The following is a 21823-nucleotide window of genomic DNA, read 5'->3' on the forward strand; positions in this document are numbered from 1 at the left end:
ACGCTGATGATATTGTTTCTGAAGGGCCCCTACACCAGTCTGAGGGGGCCAGGGAGGTTTTGTCTGAGGGAGAAATTTCAGATTCAGGGAAAATTTCTCAACAAGCTGAACCTGATGTGATTACATTTAAATTTAAGTTGGAACATCTCCGCGCTCTGCTTAAGGAGGTGTTATCCACTCTGGATGATTGTGAGAATTTGATCATCCCAGAGAAACTATGTAAAATGGACAAGTTCCTAGAGGTCCCGGGGCCCCCAGAAGCTTTTCCTATACCCAAGCGGGTGGCGGACATTGTAAATAAAGAATGGGAGAGGCCCGGTATACCTTTCGTCCCTCCCCCCATATTTAAAAAATTGTTTCCTATGGTCGACCCCAGAAAGGACTTATGGCAGACAGTCCCCAAGGTCGAGGGGGCGGTTTCTACTTTAAACAAACGCACCACTATACCCATAGAAGATAGTTGTGCTTTCAAAGATCCTATGGATAAAAAATTAGAAGGTTTGCTTAAAAAGATGTTTGTTCAGCAAGGTTACCTTCTACAACCAATTTCATGCATTGTCCCTGTCACTACAGCCGCGTGTTTCTGGTTCGATGAGCTAGAAAAGGCGATCACTAGTGATTCTCCTCCTTATGAGGAGATTATGGACAGAATCCGTGCTCTCAAATTGGCTAATTCTTTCACCCTAGACGCCACTTTGCAATTGGCTAGGTTAGCGGCGAAAAATTCTGGGTTTGCTATTGTGGCGCGCAGAGCGCTTTGGTTGAAATCTTGGTCAGCGGATGCGTCTTCCAAGAACAAATTGCTTAACATTCCTTTCAAGGGGAAAACTCTGTTTGGCCCTGTCTTGAAAGAGATTATCTCTGATATCACTGGGGGCAAGGGCCACGCCCTTCCTCAGGATAGGTCTTTCAAGGCCAAAAATAAACCTAATTTTCGTCCCTTTCGTAGAAACGGACCAGCCCCAAGTGCTACGTCCTCTAAGCAAGAGGGTAATACTTCTCAAGCCAAGCCAGCCTGGAGACCAATGCAAGGCTGGAACAAGGGAAAGCAGGCCAAGAAACCTGCCACTGCTACCAAGACAGCATGAACTGTTGGCCCCCGATCCGGGACCGGATCTGGTGGGGGGCAGACTCTCTCTCTTCGCTCAGGCTTGGCCAAGAGATGTTCTGGATCCTTGGGCACTAGAAATAGTCTCCCAAGGTTATCTTCTGGAATTCAAAGGGCTTCCCCCAAGGGGGAGGTTCCACAGGTCTCAATTGTCTTCAGACCACATAAAAAAACAGGCATTCTTACATTGTGTAGAAGACCTGTTAAAAATGGGAGTGATTCATCCTGTTCCATTAGGGGAACAAGGGATGGGGTTCTACTCCAATCTGTTCGTAGTTCCCAAAAAAGAGGGAACGTTCAGACCAATCTTAGATCTCAAGATCCTAAACAAGTTTCTCAAGGTTCCATCGTTCAAAATGGAAACCATTTGAACAATTCTTCCTTCCATCCAGGAAGGTCAATTCATGACCACGGTGGATTTAAAGGATGCGTATCTACATATTCCTATCCACAAGGAACATCATCGGTTCCTAAGGTTCGCATTCCTGGACAAGCATTACCAGTTCGTGGCACTTCCTTTCGGATTAGCCACTGCTCCAAGGATTTTCACAAAGGTACTAGGGTCCCTTCTAGCAGTGCTAAGACCAAGGGGCATTGCAGTAGTACCTTACTTGGACGACATTCTGATTCAAGCGTCGTCCCTTCCTCAAGCAAAGGCTCACACGGACATAGTCCTGGCCTTTCTCAGATCTCACGGATGGAAAGTGAACGTAGAAAAGAGTTCTCTATCTCCGTCAACAAGGGTTCCCTTCTTGGGAACAATAATAGACTCCTTAGAAATGAGGATTTTTCTGACAGAGGCCAGAAAAACAAAACTTCTAAACTCTTGTCAAATACTTCATTCCGTTCCTCTTCCTTCCATAGCGCAGTGCATGGAAGTAATAGGTTTGATGGTAGCGGCAATGGACATAGTTCCTTTTGCGCGCATTCATCTAAGACCATTACAACTGTGCATGCTCAGTCAGTGGAATGGGGACTATACAGACTTGTCTCCGACGATACAAGTAAATCAGAGGACCAGAGATTCACTCCGTTGGTGGCTGTCCCTGGACAACCTGTCACAAGGGATGAACTTCCGCAGGCCAGAGTGGGTCATTGTCACGACCGACGCCAGTCTGATGGGCTGGGGCGCGGTCTGGGGACCCCTGAAAGCTCAGGGTCTTTGGTCTCGGGAAGAATCTCTTCTACCGATAAATATTCTGGAACTGAGAGCGATACTCAATGCTCTCAAGGCTTGGCCTCAGCTAGCAAAGGCCAAGTTCATACGGTTTCAATCAGACAACATGACGACTGTTGCGTACATCAACCATCAGGGGGGAACAAGGAGTTCCCTGGCGATGGAAGAAGTGACCAAAATCATTCAATGGGCGGAGACTCACTCCTGCCACCTGTCTGCAATCCACATCCCAGGAGTGGAAAATTGGGAAGCGGATTTTCTGAGTCGTCAGACATTACATCCGGGGGAGTGGGAACTCCATCCGGAAATCTTTGCCCAAATTACTCAACTGTGGGGCATTCCAGACATGGATCTGATGGCCTCTCGTCAGAACTTCAAGGTTCCTTGCTACGGGTCCAGATCCAGGGATCCCAAGGCGACTCTAGTAGATGCACTAGTAGCACCTTGGACCTTCAAACTAGCTTATGTATTCCCGCCGTTTCCTCTCATCCCCAGGCTGGTAGCCAGGATCAATCAGGAGAGGGCATCGGTGATCTTGATAGCTCCTGCGTGGCCACGCAGGACTTGGTATGCAGATCTGGTGAATATGTCATCGGCTCCACCATGGAAGCTACCTTTGAGACGAGACCTTCTTGTTCAAGGTCCGTTCGAACATCCGAATCTGGTCTCACTCCAACTGACTGCTTGGAGATTGAACGCTTGATCTTATCAAAGCGAGGGTTCTCAGATTCTGTTATTGATACTCTTGTTCAGGCCAGAAAGCCTGTAACCAGAAAAATTTACCACAAAATATGGAAAAAATATATCTGTTGGTGTGAATCTAAAGGATTCCCTTGGGACAAGGTAAAAATTCCTAAGATTCTATCTTTTCTTCAAGAAGGATTGGAGAAAGGATTATCTGCAAGTTCCTTGAAGGGACAGATTTCTGCCTTGTCTGTGTTACTTCACAAAAAGTTGGCAGCTGTGCCAGATGTTCAAGCCTTTGTTCAGGCTCTGGTTAGAATCAAGCCTGTTTACAAACCTTTGACTCCTCCTTGGAGTCTCAACTTAGTTCTTTCAGTTCTTCAGGGGGTTCCGTTTGAACCCTTACATTCCGTTGATATTAAGTTATTATCTTGGAAAGTTCTGTTTTTGGTTGCAATTTCTTCTGCTAGAAGAGTTTCAGAATTATCTGCTCTGCAGTGTTCTCCTCCTTATCTGGTGTTCCATGCAGATAAGGTGGTTTTACGTACTAAACCTGGTTTTCTTCCGAAAGTTGTTTCTAACAAAAACATTAACCAGGAGATAGTCGTGCCTTCTTTGTGTCCGAATCCAGTTTCAAAGAAGGAACGTTTGTTGCACAATTTGGATGTTGTTCGCGCTCTAAAATTCTATTTAGATGCTACAAAGGATTTTAGACAAACATCTTCCTTGTTTGTTGTTTACTCTGGTAAAAGGAGAGGTCACAAAGCAACTTCTACCTCTCTCTCTTTTTGGATTAAAAGCATCATCAGATTGGCTTATGAGACTGCCGGACGGCAGCCTCCTGAAAGAATCACAGCTCATTCCACTAGGGCTGTGGCTTCCACATGGGCCTTCAAGAACGAGGCTTCTGTTGATCAGATATGTCGGGCAGCGACTTGGTCTTCACTGCACACTTTTACCAAATTTTACAAGTTTGATACTTTTGCTTCTTCTGAGGCTATTTTTGGGAGAAAGGTTTTGCAAGCCGTGGTGCCTTCCATTTAGGCGACCTGATTTGCTCCCTCCCTTCATCCGTGTCCTAAAGCTTTGGTATTGGTTCCCACAAGTAAGGATGACGCCGTGGACCGGACACACCTATGTTGGAGAAAACAGAATTTATGTTTACCTGATAAATTACTTTCTCCAACGGTGTGTCCGGTCCACGGCCCGCCCTGGTTTTTTAATCAGGTCTGATAATTTATTTTCTTTAACTACAGTCACCACGGTATCATATGGTTTCTCCTATGCAAATATTCCTCCTTTACGTCGGTCGAATGACTGGGGTAGGCGGAGCCTAGGAGGGATCATGTGACCAGCTTTGCTGGGCTCTTTGCCATTTCCTGTTGGGGAAGAGAATATCCCACAAGTAAGGATGACGCCGTGGACCGGACACACCGTTGGAGAAAGTAATTTATCAGGTAAACATAAATTCTGTTTTTTTTATACTGGCAGACTGCCAGTATCTAAGATGGGGGTTACCGGTGGGGGAGTATAGAAAGTTGTTTGGGAGGGATCAGGTGGGGAGTGTCAGGTGGGAGGGTAATCTCTACACTAAAGCTAACATTAACTTTTTAAGTAGGGTGACCATATTGCCGCTTTAAAAAGGGACACACATGAAAAATAACTATCAGGGCTCTAATACAAAACATTTATTTAAACAGCCATGACATATGTATTTTTCATAAAAATATGGTCACCCTACTTTTATGCTACCTAATTAACCCCTTTACTTCTAATTAGCAAAAAGCAATTGCAAAGCCATATATGTCTACTCTTTCTGAACAAAGGGGATCACAGAGAATCTTTTACAAACATTTGTGCCATGATTGCACAAGCAGTATGTAAATAATTTCTATGAGAAACCCAAAGTTTGTGTAAAAAGTACCAAATTTTTTAGTGAAATGGTGGCATGAAATATACCAAAATGGGCTTAGATCAATACCTTGGGTTGTCTACTTAAAAAATAAATTTGATAGGTAAATAAAAACAAAAAAAAGGCTCTATTTCTGTTTAAATTGAATGATAGCAAAAATGGCCTCGTATTTTGGGCAAGTTTCTGTCTTGAAGTCCCGGTAGTGAAAGGGTTAAATAATGAATAAAAAAAAAATATATATATATATATATATATATATATATATATATATATATATATATATATAAATATATATATATATATAAAAATAAATATATATATAAATATATATATATATATAATCTTTTTTCTCACAAGTTTTATATAAATAAGTGTATTATTCCTTTTCTTGATTAGTGCCATACAAGAGGTTTATTTACATTAGGGTTTCGTTATCAGCAGTGTAGTATTATTAACCATATGCTGCTGCAGAACTATAGAGAATTATTCTGTCTTGGAACCCTTTCTGACAGCCAAGTGTACTCTTCTTTCTGAAGTTGTGCCAAAGCCTAAAGGAGAGATTGATTCCTTTGTGAAACGCTTGAGGTTTATGTGCTGAGAGATAAGCTCTGATCTTTACACTGACATGCATCATTTGCTTTGTATGCTTAAAGATGTTTAGAAATATACCCTACAAAGTGTATTACAGGGTATATGTAGCTCTTTATGCTAAAGAGAAATGAAGTAAAAAATTAAACTATATAATTTCATATAGACTGTACAATTTACAAAAAAAAACTAAAACTTTCCAATTAAAGTTACATCTTTCTCTTGATATCCATTTGTTGAGACCTAGCTACTTTCCATGCGAGCATACTGAGGTACACTTAAGACCGTGCATGTGACTTGTATTACATTGTCTGAAACACAGCTGCCACATAGTGCTCAAGGTCTCATCTAAAAGATACCAAGAGAAAGATAATAGTATTTAATTGAAAAGGTTTTTTTTTTTGTTTTGTTTGTTTTTGAATTATTCTTCAATTTTTGCCATGATACCACATAACTTTGCAACCCTATTTTAATGCTTGGTTTGACAATTTCTGAAGTAATATAGAAATAGAGAGCTGCAATTTTTGACAAAGTTACTAAAATGTGTGTGTACTTTATTCCTGATTGTAGTCACACTTTAAGAGTGTTGTAAAAGGTAATAACACACACACAGACTCACTCATACAACACACACACACCACACACAGTCTCATACAACACACACTCTCATACAATACACACACTACACGCTCTCACTCTCATACAACACACACTCTCATACACCACACTCTCGTATAGCACACACACCACACACTCTCGTACAGCACACACACCACACACTCTCGTACAGCACACTCACCACACACTCTCGTACAGCAGACTCACTACACACTCTCGCACAACACACACACACACCACACATTATCGTACAACACACACACCACACACTCTCATAACACATACAGCACACATACCACACACTCTCATACAGCACACATACCACACACTCTCATACCACACACTCTCATACAACACACATAGCACACAGTCATACAACACACATACCACACACTCTCATACAGCACACACACCACACACTCTCATACAAAACACACACCACACACAACCATACAACACACACACCACACACTCTTATACAACACACACACCACACACTCTCATACAACACACACACACACCACACACTCTCATACAGCACACACACCACACACTCACATACAGCACACACACCACACACTCACATACAGCACACACACCACACACTCACATACAGCACACACACCACACACTCTCATACAGCACACACACCACACACTCTAGTACAACACACACACCACACACTCATACAGCACACACACCACACACTCTCATGCAACACACACACCACACACTCTCATACAGCACACACACCACACACTCTCATACAACACATACACACACCACACTCTGATACAACACACACACAACACACAGACTGTAATACAACACACACACACCACACACTCTCATACAACACACACACACCACACACTCTCATACAACACACACACACCACACACTCTCATACAACACACACACACACCACACAGACTCTCATACAACACACACACACCACACAGACTCTCATACAGCACACACCACACTCTCATACAACACACACACATTCATACAAGACACACACACACACACCCTCTCGTACAACACACACACAACACACCCGTCGTTTGAAGAACCCTGCTCTATAGGAATTATAAATTCGGTTAATAAGTAATACAGTATATTAGTACTGTATTGTGTACTTCTCTATATACCTAAAAATATACACTTTATGTACAGAGAGATTTTCAAATCTGTGTATACATAATTATTCTAGGTTTATTGGTTATAGCCACACTTTTCTGTGCAGAATTGTACAAAGTGCAATTATTACCAGAAGCAGGAAATGCACTGTTTAGATTTATATTTGTAGCATACTGACAGATGTTTCTCAGCCTAATCCTCTTCCTGTTTCTCACAGACTATGTGGATTGAGAGGACAACGTTCACCACAGCATACAAACTCCCAGGGATCCTAAAGTGGTTTGAAGTTAAACATTATATTACTGTAAGTCCCATAAGAATATATATTCACCCCTTGTGACTATTGTGAAATGATGTTGCTGTATGCAAGTTTTTTTGACTGCACACATTTATTTTTTTTATGTTAAAAAGTTGTAGAGGACGAGCTCAACGTTTTTCTGTGTAAATTAGCTTATACATCACATTCAATAAATGGCTTCATAATAAATTGAAGCACAGGCTATTAGATTTTGACAGCATTAAAAAAAAGTATTTCCTTATTTCCTTCTGAAGCGTAAATCTTTAAAGGGACATGATGCCGAAATGTTGAAGCACATGAGAGTGATACAACATAGGTGATTTACAGCTAAGTGATATTGGAAGTGGGCTTAAGGGGAAGGTTTGCTTGTTTGCTGATGATACAAACATTTTGTAACAGGGTAGATGTTCCAGGAGGGGATGATCAAATGAACAGTGATATTAAAAAACTAGAAGACTGGTCAAATAAATGGAATCTGAAATATAATATTACCAAGAGCAAAATTATGCCTATAGGATCCAAAAACCCGAAGGCCAATTATAGTCTCAATTGTACATTGCTGACTGTAACTAAAGAAGAAATGGACTTGGGAATTATTATTTCAAATGATTTATAATTTAGTGCACAATGCAGCAGTGCAGCCAGTAAGGCCAGTTGAATACTTGGTTGCATTGGGAGAGGTATTAGTAGCAGAAATAGCAAGGTTCTTATGCCACTTTACAGATCATTAGTGAGGCCTCATCTGGAATACTGTGTACAGTTCTGGAGACTATATCTTCAGAAAGATATAAATAAACTAGAAGAGGTATGTAAAAGAGGGCTACTAAAATGGTACATGGTCTACTATATAAAAACAAACAAAAAAATACTCTATGATCTAAATATGTATAGTTTAGGGCCTAGTTTCTCAACCTGTGGTACGTGTACCCCTGGGGGTACTTGGGGCATTCACAAAGGGTACTTGCTTTTCATTATTGTTTTTTTTTTTTCTTCAGATGTAGCTATAGTAATCATATAACAGATAGCTGTGTTTCTCATTCCTACCCTCAAGCATGGACGTATTGTATTTCCCTGCCTATGTTGATATATTGATTCACCACAAATTGGTAAAACCTAAGATTCTAGATTTTTAGTGACATATTACTTACCTTATCATGCACTGAAGTGCCTGTCTGAGTTTATTTCTTTCCTATGGCATGGAGAGTCCACAATGTCATTCCAGTTACTAGTGGGATATTCAACTCCTGGCCAGCAGGAGGAGGCAAAGAGCACCCCAGCAAAGCTGTAAAGTGTAACTTCCCTTAACCATCATTCCCAGTCATTCTCTTTGCCTCTGTCAATGAAGGAGGATGTGCAAAGATGGTGTCTGAAGATATTTAATCCTTTTATATGTACTTTTCCCTGCAAGCAAGGATTGGGGTCTAGCTGTGTCCACGTCAGTCTCTTTAGTAAGAGTGGTGGTGGCATTTAGCAGTTAAAAGGCAGTAGTCTTTGCTTTTCTTTTAACACTTTGCTACCCCTTTGTAGAAAGCCAGAGTTGGTTACTCTGTTCTTTATTTTCCTATAAGTCCATGACAGGGAATGGAGTACCTGTCACACCTAAGTAGCGGTTATCTGTCCTGCAGCTGGATCTAAGGTAAGTGCCTTTGCCTTCTAGGTACTGAAGGACAGCAGCACTTGAGGTTAATCCTCATATGGATCCATTTTGGGACATAGTTATCCTTATTAGTTAAAAAGACACTAAACACAAATTTTTTCTTTAATAATTCAGATAGAGTATGCAATTTTCAGCAACTTTCTAATTTACTCCTATTATAAAATTTTCTTCATTCTCTTGCTATCTTTATTTAAAAAACAGGAATGTGATGCATAGGAGCCGGCCCATTTTTGGTTGAGAACCTGGGTTATGCTTGTTTATTGGTGGGTAAATGTCAGCCTCCAATAAGCAAGCGCTATCCATGGTGCTGAACCTAAAATGGGCTGGCTGCTAAGATTTACATTCATGATTTTCAAATAAAGATAGCAAGAGAACAAAGAAAAATTGATAATGACTCATGGCGCACTGTGCCTAAAGTAGAAGGAGCTATTTCTACTCTAGCTAAAAGAACTACTATTCAGATAGAGCATGTCATTTTAAACAATTTTCCAATTTACTTTTATCACCAATTTTGCTTTGTTCTCTTGGTATTCTTAGTTGAAAACTTAACCTAGGAGGTTCATATGCTAATTTCTTAGACCTTGAAGGCCACCTCTTTTCAGAATGCATTTTAACAGTTTTTCACCACTAATAGGGTGTTAGTTCATGTATTTCATATAGATAACACTGTGCTCGTGCACGTGAAGTTATCTGGGAGCAGGCACTGATTGGCTAAACTGCAAGTCTGTCAAAAGAACTGAAATAAAGGGGCAGTTTGCAGAGGCTTAGATACAAGATAATCACAAAGGTTAAAAGTATATTAATATAAATGTGTTGGTTATGCAAAACTGGGGAATGGGTAATAAATGGATTATCTATCTTTTAAAACAATAAAAATTCTGGTGTAGACTGACCCTTTAAAGAAGATGTACATCCATCAAGGATTACAGTGGCAACCTACTGCAAGTATTGCTACGGTTGCGGGAGCAGCATCTTATTGGTGCGATGTCCTGTCTGATTTGATATCAGAGGAGAATACGATTGAGGAGATCCAAGATGGGATCAAGGCTCTTAAATTAGCCAATAATTTTATCTGCAATACCAACATGCAGGTAATTAGACTGGGAGCTAAGTTGTCTAGCTTCACTGTCCTAGCTTGTAGAGCTCTGTGTTTAAAATCTTGGTCGCCTGATGTTTCTTCAAAGGCCAAGCTGTTGGCTTTACCTTATAAGGGTAAAACTCTGTTTGGGCCTGGTCTGACGGAATTAATTTCAGAGATTACGGGTGGAAAGTTATCTTACCTACCTCAGGACAAGAAGAATAGACCTAAGGGTTGACAGACTTCTAATTTTCATTCCTTTCGCAACTTTAAATGACAGAAGTCCTCCTCTTCTTCTTCTTCCAAACCAGACAAATCCAGGTCCAATTGGAAATCCAGCCAGCCTTGGAACCCCAAGGCAGAACATGCTGCGATCTGCGATGTCATCGCAGAAAATGCAGCATGTCTGCAGAAAGAGCAGGACATATGACAAGCTCTGGATCATCACTATATTGCTATGTTCAGTTCTGACCTGATCGGTTTTGCTGGAACACATTAGGGAACGTAGCCACCAGCTCTCTGCCACAAGCGTGAACTACATTTCCCAGCATGCTCTGCCTTCAGATCAGAGTGAGCAGACAGGATGCTTCTATGCAGTACCAGGTTTTCAAGCAGCTATAGACGTTGTGGGGACCGGGAAACCAAAGCGAGCATATTGCTCCTGTGTAGCGATGCACACAACTATAGGCAGTGTGGGGACCGAGCTTATAAGAGTCACTGCAGGACACTGTAATTATAGGCTGCATATTGCTCTTCTGCAGCGTCAGTTCCTCTATATTGTCCATTTCTGTGTGCAGCACTGTGCAGGATCGATAGGCACCCTTAATTGTCCTGTCTCTTGGTATCTATAACTGCATGAAATCTCGGCATTGCAGTTATTATCTATACCATTTAAATGCCAGGTTTCAGCAGAGTCAGTATAGCAATACCTCTGTATATTTTTCGAAAACATTCGACATCTTGGTTCAGGCGTCATCTTTTCATCTAGCAAAATTTCATGCAGAGATGTTGTTGTCTTTTCTACATTCCCACGGGTGGAAAGTGAATCTGGAAAAGAGTTCTCTAGTTCCAACTACAAGAGTGTTTCCTAGGGACAATCATAGATTCCCTGTCTATGAAGATTTTTCTGAAGGACGTCAGAAAATCGAAACTTCTTGCTTGTCATTCTTTCCAGTCTGCCTTTCGTCCATTAGTGGCTCAATGCATTAAGGTGATTAGTCTGATGGTGGCTTCCATGGACATCATTACTTTTGCTCTGTTCCATCTACGACCGTTGTAGCTTTGCATGCTCAGTCAATGGAACAGAGACCATTCGATTTGTCGTAGAGTATAAATTTGGACCCCCTGACAAGAGACTCTCTCTCATGGTGGATTTTACAGGAACATCTGTCTCGGGGCACTTGCTTCCTGAGACCTTTCTGGGTGATTGTGACACTGGGCGCCAGCCTGTTAGGCTGGGTAGGTTCTCTTAAATCTCAGGGCCTGTGGTCTTGGGAAGAATCTTCTCTTCCCATAAACATCTTGGAGTTGAGAGCAATCTTCAATGCCTTGACAGCTTGGTCTCAATTATCTTTAGTCCGGTTTATCAGATTCCAGTCGGACAACATCACCTCAGTGGCTTACATCAACCACCAGGGAGGAACTCAGAGTTCCTTGGCCATGAAGGAGGTGACTCGCATTCTGCAGTGGGCGGAAGCTCATGATTGTCTCCTATCTGCCATCTACATTCCAGGGGTGGACATTTGGGAAGCGGATTTTCTGAGCAGACAGACTTTTCATCCCGGGGAGTGGGCTCTAAATCCGGAATTGTTCTCAAGGATAACCCTCAGGTGGGGGGTTTCCGGACTTGGATCTGATGGCGTCTGGTCAAAACGCAAAGCTTCCAAAGTATGGTTTAAGGGCAAGAGATCCTCAGGCCACTCTGATAGATGTCCTGGCAGTTCCTTGTGATTTCAGTCTAGCATACCTGTTTGCTCTCCTTCCATGAGTCATTGCTCGTATCAAGCAGAAGAGAGTGTCTGTGACACCAGTAGGGCTACTACATCTTGCAGAAAAAGACATCCCAAATTCAATAAGAGCCAGAAAAACAATTTTAAATGTTATTAGGGCCTAGAATAAATTGAATAGAGAATTACAGATTGATCACCATCTCTCTGATTGCTTACCAATTTGGGGTAATCATTCATTTGCGGAAAGTTTAGTTATGAAGGTATTCAAAAAATGGAAATTAAAGGGGCTAACATATATTCTATAAGACCATATCTTGAAGACAATTAAAACTTTTGAACAGACCCAGGAGCCTTTGAGCCATTGGCTCCTAGACATTTACCACTGGCTCCTAACTTTTTCAGTTATTCTCCATATATCTATATACAAATACCACCGTCTGACTCCTAAAAATATGTCTGGCTTCTAAATTTTAAACAGATTTGTTGAACCCTGAGACCAGAAAAATACTCGAGACCTACAACACCTCAACTTATTAAATAAATAGAAAGGTGAAAATTGAAGTGCATGGATGCATTTTAATTTTAAATTGAAACTTTTTGCCAATATTCTTCCATTAGCAAAAATGCTTCTAGTAAAACTTATTACTGTTTTTCAGCAGCATACGCACATATGGGGCCGAATTATCGTGCGAGCGGACATGATCCAATATTGCGGATCATGTCTGCTGCACATCGATAAATGCAGACAGCATACGCTCTCAGCATTTATCATTGCACTAGCAGTTCTTCTGGTGCAATGCCGCCCCCTGCAGATTCGCGGCCAATCGGACACTAGCAGGGGGTGTCAATCAACCCGTATTCGATCGGGTTGATTTGTGGCAATGTCTGTCTGCCGCCTCAGAGCAGGCGGACAGGTTATGAAACAGGGGCCTTTAGACTGCTGCTTCATAACTTGTGTTTCCAGCAAGCCTGAAGGCTCGCCAGAAACACAGGGCAACAAGCTCCATACGGAACTTGACAAATATGCCCCATGGTGTTAGGGCTTGTGCACCAGTACATAAATGCTAAACCTTCTCAGAGAATCAGCAGTGGCTTGTATGACACAAATTAAAGGGACATTGTACACCAGATTTTTCTTTGCATAAATGCTTTGTAGATGAGCCCGCCTGGGAGTGTTTTTGTAAAAATGTATAGTTTTGCTTATTTTTTAAAAAAGATTGTGCTGATTTTCAGACTCCTAACCAAGCCCCAAAGTTTTAGATGTATACTGATGTCTACAGACTCCTGGTTGTGCAATGGGTCTTTTCATATGCAGGGGGGGGTGTCTGCCTGTTCTTGCTTTCACAGCCCCTTTCACTGGGTGTTCCAGCCTAGCCTCATCAGCAGTGCTAAACTGGGAGCTTCTAAGTAAGTTTTTAAAAGGTTTTATACTGGATTTTTATATCGGTATCTGTATTTATCTTCTTTATAGTAGTGTCTATTACATGCATTTATATGAAAATTGTTGTATACTGTCCCTTTAAGTTTTCACAACATAATACACACCACCACCTGCTCTCTGATGGACGGCCCTCACAGCATATGTGCGTATGCTGTTGAAAAGCAGTAATAAGTTTCACTAGAAGCATTTTTGCTAATGGAAGCATATTCAAATATGCTTCTCTTTAAAATCGAAATACACCTTTGCTCACTTTGAATCCCTTTAATGAGTATGTATTTGTATTCCCTGCTTGGTTCCTGTCTATATAAACACAAACCTACTCTCCTAGGAGGAGATCAGCCCACTTCAGAATGCCATTGAGACGATGGAAATGACCAATGAGAAAATCAGTCACCAAGTCCAACAGCATACTGCAGACCGCAGCCTGTCCCTGCACCCGCTCTCCATGCTGCTTAGTGGCATTGTTGATCCTGCTGTGATGGGTGGATTCTCCAACTATGAGAAGGTAACATGAGACCCTTAACAATTATTACTTCATTATGTAGCATCCGGTACTTATGTCACGTATTCCTTCTTGTTTATCTTTTTTTTTTTATCACACTTCATAGTCTCACTCTTTTTCTACTGTACTTGTTTTTTTTCCTCTCTGTCTCATACTTTCTCCTTTATTTTATGTATTTCATTTCCTTCACTCATTGCCCCGTATACTTTTTACCTTCACCTTTTCTTCCCTGTTATATGTTCTTATTTTTCTGATTTAGGACTAGATTACGAGAGGATCGCTAATTTATTGCGCGCCCGCAAAGCACGACAAAAACATCAGCCATTACAAGCGAGCTTGCGGTAGCAATCAGCGCTTATACAATTAACCAGAGATCAGATTTCTGGTTAATTTTATAAATCTGCCCCCAATGCCCCCAAAATACAGCCTAGTGTATTTTATTAAAAAAGTAAAGATAGCAGCATCATTATTTTTTATATAATAACTGCACTAGGCAGTAATTTTGGGGATAAAGTTGGTGGGAGTGGGGTGTTAGAAAAATAACAGCACTGAAAAGTGCCTTTACATTGCGGTCTATGGGAACTGTGTGTTCCCAGTAAATATCTATGTATATGCTTATATACACATATTAACACACAAATATATATGTATATCAGCGTATACATATATATTTAAGTTTGCTGCCCATCGCTGCACTACTTACCCCCTTCGCTGAGTGATTTTCTGATGCTGTCTCTGACGTCATCAGAACGAGGCTCCTATAGGAGCCCTTGGAAGCACGCTCTCTTGAGCGCAATGCTTCTTAGCAATGTGAACGTGAGGTCGCGTTCACATTGCTGAAAATATTTAATACCTGTGCACATTAGCAGTGGAGCGCCAATATCGCTTTCATAAAAGCGCTATTTAGAGCTCCACTTGTAATATGGCCCTTAGTTTCTTAACCGCAATTATCTCATATGTTCTATCTAACGTAATACTGTTATTTATTTACTTATCTCTCTCTCCACTTTTTACTCATTTTTTTGTTTAATATCTCTTTCACTGTCATCTTTTTTTCACTATCTGTGTTTGTTGCCTTTTTTTTCTTATCTCTTTCACATCTCTCCTTCCCACTAAGGCCTTCTTCACTGAATGTTACCTTCAGGATCATCCTTCAGATCAGGATAAGATAGACCTTCTGAAGGAGCTGATTGCTCTGCAGGTATGTACTGTGCTCTGTGGATTTGCAATGCCCTCTATGCTACACCCTTCTAATTCAGTATTTTTCTCTGCCGTAATTGCAACAGCACATGTGTATTATTATTGATAATAAAAATCTCAAAACCATAACTCTGCAGTTTCTCTTTCTCCCCCACATTTTAATATCCCATATGCCACCCAACTGCAGTCTTCTTCTTTGGTGTGAAAGAGAGAGCTAAGAAGAAGACAGCCCTGAGACTGGCTGCCACAATGCCTTACAGCCAGGCATTGTGGCAGCCAGTCTCAGGGCATTGTGGCTGTCACAATGCCTTACAGCCATTAAAGATCATGCAACACATTGCTGCTTTACATTAGACTTATACTTAAATCTTTATAAATAACGTAGACCTGTGTTTATTGTCGTCCCTATTTACATTCCTTCTCACTATCCCTCCCACCACCAGATGCCCCTCCTGGAGCAAGGAATAAGGATTCACGGCGAGAAGCTGACTGAGAATCTTCGGCCTCTGCATCAAAGACTGACTTCCTGCTTTCATGATTTGAGGAGCAAGGTGGCAAAGCTGTGTGGAACAATCACTCTGGTGAGAGGTTACTGAGAAATTTATGTCAATGTTGTAGGCAAGGTGGCACATACAGCCTGGTTTCTTTTTTTTTCTCCTCACCTTTTTCTTCCTTTTTGTACATTTTTTTAATTCCTTTTAAACTATTTCTATCTACTACATTTTTATTTCACAATTCTCTGTTTATGAGGTATTTTCTATTTACTCCTCTACTTTTTTCCTTCTATTGGCAGTGAGAGTCCACGAGAACAATTACAACCTATGGGAATTACTTGACCTGGCCACCAGGAGGAAGCAAAAACCCCAAATAAAGCTATAAATATCCCTCCCACTTCCCCTACCCTCCCAGTAGTTCTTTGCCTCATGTCATGGAGTTAGGCAGAGAGAGGTGCTAAGTAGAAAAAAATATGTTTTTAACATGGATTTGGTTTTCTTTGAGAGCCGGGATGATATAGCGATATAAATCTCAATAAAGTATTGACATATTTAATACTGGTCGACACTGGGACTCCAACGCCTCTTTCCCGTTTCCTAAATCCCCTGTCTGGTAACGCGTGTTACTCACACTAAATTACAGACTTAACATGTGTAAGTTGTCCCCTCTCTCATGGCAACTTGTCTAATAGAGAGGAGGTGTAATGTTGTGTCTCTAGTTTATGTGCACATTCATGCCCCTTTGCAACAGGCGGTGACCAGTCATAATTAGACCAGTGTACCTGGTAAACAGCCAGTATCAGTATGCTTTATGTGGCTGTGAGGGGAGCATTTCACGCTGTTTTACAGGACACAGACCAGTGACATACAGTCCTAGTTTATGAAAGTTATAACACTCGCAATGGTGTTTGTGATACCGCCGCACTAGCATTCGATACCAGATTCCCGTCAATCATTATATTAGGTGTGCAGGGCGAAGACTAAGGCAATGCCAATTTTGTGGGTTAGTATCACTACTATATTCCGCATGCCTTAAGTCAATACAGTGGTGGGCAGAGACGGGGATTCCCGCCGTAGACAGTTCTTTTGCCACATTTCCACTTCAGCTCCACTGTGCAACAGACCTTCAGGAGAGCTGTAGCAAGGCAGCTCCCTCCGAGCAGGTTTTAAGGAGGACAGTTGATTTGTGCATAAGAAGCCTGGGGTACCCCGCTGTGAGGCTCACGAAAGTTGTCGTTATACTCTGCCATATTATGGATAACTCTATACTAATAGAGAGTCTGGAGGAGTCTTCCTCAGTACATTCCATCGACAATAATAAATGTATGTTGTGCAAATTAAGTACAGTCTGCCCATCAGCACAATTATGCAATTCTTGCCTGTCGTCTCATTCCCAGGCCAAAGTGGACTGCACGCTGAGGAATTTCTGCATTGCCTGTCTCCAGCAGGCACTCGCGTGGATTCTCACATTTTGGCTGATACAGACTTTCCTGTACAACAGCCCACGACCGCGACCAAGGTCCCTTTGCCCAATGAACTCACGGCCCGTATCCAGGCTGCAGTGTCTGCTGCTCTGAGCGCTATGCCTGTTGCAGGGAAGAGAAAGACTAAACATTGTTCTCCATTACGTAGCCCAAATGCTTTGGCGGAGGCCACAACAGACAGTTATGGACAACTGTCTGATGACGAACTCTTAGTCAGCTCTGAAGGTGAACTTCCTTACTTTGACCCTTCTGAAGAAGAATTGGAAGGGTACTCTGAGGAGGGTATGATTAGGTTCAAGGTGGATCAGCTCAGGCTCCTGCTTAATACTGTTCTATCTACCCTAGGGGTCCCGGCGGCAAAGCTGCCTGAGGAGGAACAGGTCCAGAGACTTGAATCAGTGTTTTGACCTAGAGGCAGGGCTCCTGAGGTATTTCCTGTACCCCCTATTATAGTGGATATCATCTCCAAGGAAAGGGAGAAACCAGGGGTCCCATTTACCCCTTCTGCTGCTTTTAAGAAATTGTTTCCTGATCCCGCTGCTCACGCGGAGGTATGGAAGAGTGTTCCTAAAGTTGATGGTGCCATATCCACCTTGGCTAAATGCACTACTTTTTTGCTTGAGGATAGCACTTCCTTTAAGGATCCTCTAGACAGAAAGATTGAGGGATACCTAAAAAGGTTGTTCCTGCAGTAAGGCGCTCTGTTTCAACTGGCGTTAGGAATAGCTGCGGTGACGCGGGCTACCAAGTTCTGGTACAAATCTTTAGCGGATCTAATTACTGTTTAAACTCCTCTAGAGGAGATCCAGAAACATATCCAGCCCCTAAAGTTGTCAAATGCCTTCATCAGGGATGCCAATCTCCAAATCATCCGCATTAATGCTAAAAACTCTAGCTTTGCAGTTCTCGCCAGGAGGGCCTTGTGGCACAAGTCATGATCAGTGGATACTGTTTCTAAGTCAAGGCTACTATCCTTGTCTTTTGAGGGCAAGTCCCTTTTTGGTCCGGGTCTGGACTCTATTATAGCTACGGTTACAGGTGGGAAGGGAGCTTTCCTACCACAGGACAAGAAGTCTAAGTCCAAGAGTCATAAGGCGGGACATTTTCATCCTTTTCACCAAAACAGAAACCAGTGGAGCGCTGAAGCGTCTAACACAGACTCGCCCAGGGCTACCTGTAAGTCCACCCAGGGGTGGAACAGGAAAAAACAGCCAAAGAAGGCTTCCCAAGACAATAAGTTAGCATGATGGAATTGCCCCCGACCAGGGATCAGGTCGTGTGGAGGGCAGACTATCTCTGTTTCAGAGGGACTGGGCTCAGTCCATCCAGGACCCTTGGGTACTGGCCTTCGTTTGTCAAGTGTACATAATAGGCTTTCAATCCCATTCCCCAAGAGACCGATTCCTTCTCTCAAGGGTTTCGGGAAACCCAGTAAAGAAATAGTTACTACTCCACTGTGTTGACTACCTCTCATAGCTATGGGCTTGGTGGTTCCAGTTCCCCACTCAGAGAGGTGAATAGGGTTCTACTCCAATCTCTTTGTGGTCCCCAAGAAGGAGGGGACGTTCCACCCCATTCTGGGCTTAAACAGGTTTGTAAGGGTTCCCACCTTCAAAATTGAAACAATAAGATCCATCCCCTGGTCCAAGAGGGTCAGTTTATGACAACAATAGATCTAAAGGATGCGTACCTTCACATTCCAATCCACAGAGACCACTACCTTTTTTGTGGTTCTCCTTCCTAGACAAGCCCTACTAGTTTGTTGTGCTTCCACTTGGACTAGCTACTGCACCCCAAGTGTTCACCAAGGGGCTGGGAGCTCTGCTAGTCACAGGGAATTGCAGTAGCTCCTAAACTGGACGACATTCTGGTTCAGGCACCATCCTTGCCAGTGACTCAGGGTCATACGAAGAGGTTACTTTCTTGTTTTCAGGTGCATGGTTGGAAGGTCAATCTGAAAAAGAGCTCCCTCATCCCAGCTACGAGGGTAAACTTTCTAGGAACGATCATAGACTCGGTCAGTATGTGCATCTACCTCACAGATCAGCACAGAGAGAAGCTTCAGACGGCATGTCGCCTGCTTCACTCCAATGCTCAACCTTCGGTAGCAAGATGCATGGAGGTGGTAGGTCTTATGATTGCGGTTTTGGATGCTATACCATTTAGCCCGCTTTAATCTGAGACCATTACAGTTGTTTATGCTCAGACAATGGAATGGAGATCATTCAGATCTGTCGTAGTATTTGTCTGTTTCTACTTGGCGGTTGCCTCTTCATCAGGACCTGCTAACTCGGTGGCCGTTCTTTTACCAAAACCTAAATACTCTGAGACTGACTACCTGGAGATTGAATGGTTGATCTTGGTTTAGAGACTGGTAAGCAAAGGGGGCAGAAGGCCTCAGCTGTTACACTTTCCTTTTGGTTGTGAAGTCTGATTCGCATGGCTTACAAGGAGGCAGGCCAGGAGCCCCCTCTACAAATCACAGCACATTCTACTTGTGCAGTATCTTTGTCTTGGGGCTTCAAGAATGATGCCTTAGTTGAACAAATTTGTAAGGCTGCAACTTGGTCTTCATTGCACACTTTCACAAAGTTCTATATTTTGATGAGATTAAACAGAGGTTAGATGTGCGCTTAGGAACTAATACCAAGCACCTCTCTAAGAGACACTATCCCTAAAGAGTGTCAAGATATAGTGAAAGTAGATTGTTAAGCTTTTTACGGCTTACAGATAGAGAGGGCGCCAAGGGCTAAAGGTATCAGACACCAATGTAGTGTAAAAAAATATTTAATAAAAATCAATATACAATCATAAAATCAGTATAAACAGGGACGTCTCCCTAGATATTAAAATCCTAAGTCACAGCTTATTGCTACAATGTGGTAAACAAATAAGAAAAATAAAAAATAAAATGCCTATACGATCTAATTTAAATGCATTAATCAGTTAATAAATGAGCAAAAGGTTACTAAAATATAAAACAATACACGTTATACTAGAGTCTTAGATATGCATATTTCCAGGGGATACAGCAGGTACTCCCAAGTTTACTGTGGAATATAGGATCTTGATAAAGCCCACAGGTGGGTGAAACACGTCGATTACCTTGTGACTTTGTAGCAGTGTACCAGGAGTGGTTAAATGTCACCCTATTTCTGAACAACATTGCTATCTTTTAACCCGGGTTAATTTTGTTACTACAACTTTTAAGCTCTGACAGTGTGGATGAATTCAAATATCCAGCTGTGTTTGCAAGTATAAGCATAACAGAGTGCTTGTACACTGAAGGAGTTAACAACATCCACAACTTCGTAACACTCGATACCAGCACGCTGTCAAACTTCCACATAGGAAACAAACGGACGAGACGTGACGTCAGACGCCGTCCGTACACACGTGTGTGATCTGTGTTTGCAGCTCGGGAGAGACTGCCTTGGCTCTCGTAGCGGTCCTTGGTGTGACTGAAGATTTCACAGGCGGTAAAGTAAAGTAAAGTACTGCTTTAACACTGTTGTATTCTTTGAAACAAGCATTATACTACGATTTCAAAGTGTATGGAACATTTTCAGGAGTAACCTACCTCCTTTATTTGAAAGTCCCACGCTATCCTATATTCCACAGTAAACTTGGGAGTACCTGCTGTATCCCCTGGAAATATGCATATCTAAGACTCTAGTATAACGTGTATTGTTTTATATTTTAGTAACCTTTTGCTCATTTATTAACTGATTAATGCATTTAAATTAGATCGTATAGGCATTTTATTTTTTATTTTTCTTATTTGTTTACCACATTGTAGCAATAAGCTGTGACTTAGGATTTTAATATCTAGGGAGACGTCCCTGTTTATACTGATTTTATGATTGTATATTGATTTTTATTAAATATTTTTTTACACTACATTGGTGTCTGATACCTTTAGCCCTTGGCGCCCTCTCTATCTGTAAGCCGTTAAAAGCTTAACAATCTACTTTCTCTATATTTTGATGGTTTTGCCTTAACAGGGGCATCCTTTGGGTGAAGGTTTCTACAAGTGTTGGTGCCTAGTGTTTAGGACTGCCTTTCCTACTTTTCCCTCCCGAACATTCATGAACTCCACATCTTGGGTATTGATTTCCCAATTCCCAAGTGTTAGTTTACGACCCAGCCCTATTGCAAAATGTGTAGTGGCAGCAGTTGTTTGCATCTCTGTACCCCTTGTATCTCTCTTCACTTTTCCTTATCCTCGACTTGAACTACTGAGACGGTAGGGGAAGTGAGAGGGATATTTATTGCTTTGTTTAGGGTGTCTTTGCCTCCTTTTGGTGGCCAGGTCGAGTCATTCCCATAGGTTATGAATGTTCGTCTGGGCTTTCACTGCCAAGAAGGAAATTAATTTATCAGGTAAGCATATATTTTTTTTTTATCAAAATGCTGCATGCTTTATTTGTTTGTTGACTATGAACAACCTGTTAGGCTGTATCAATTAACAGCAAAAATTAAAGTAGGTG

The 21823-nt window shown here is 41.8% G+C and overlaps 1 protein-coding gene across 1 annotated transcript in view; it reads left to right on the forward strand.

The window, feature by feature from the left end:
* Positions 1-21823, forward strand: part of DOCK5 (dedicator of cytokinesis 5) — a 458078-nt gene that overhangs the window by 411365 nt on the left and 24890 nt on the right. Inside the window, exons 44-47 of the mRNA XM_053718116.1 lie at positions 7448-7534; positions 13982-14158; positions 15273-15356; positions 15799-15936. Of these exons, the coding sequence (XP_053574091.1) occupies positions 7448-7534; positions 13982-14158; positions 15273-15356; positions 15799-15936 (486 nt within the window). The remainder of the gene's footprint in view (positions 1-7447; positions 7535-13981; positions 14159-15272; positions 15357-15798; positions 15937-21823) is intronic.

This window comes from Bombina bombina, chromosome 6, assembly GCF_027579735.1.
Source record: "Bombina bombina isolate aBomBom1 chromosome 6, aBomBom1.pri, whole genome shotgun sequence".
NCBI lineage: Eukaryota > Metazoa > Chordata > Amphibia > Anura > Bombinatoridae > Bombina > Bombina bombina.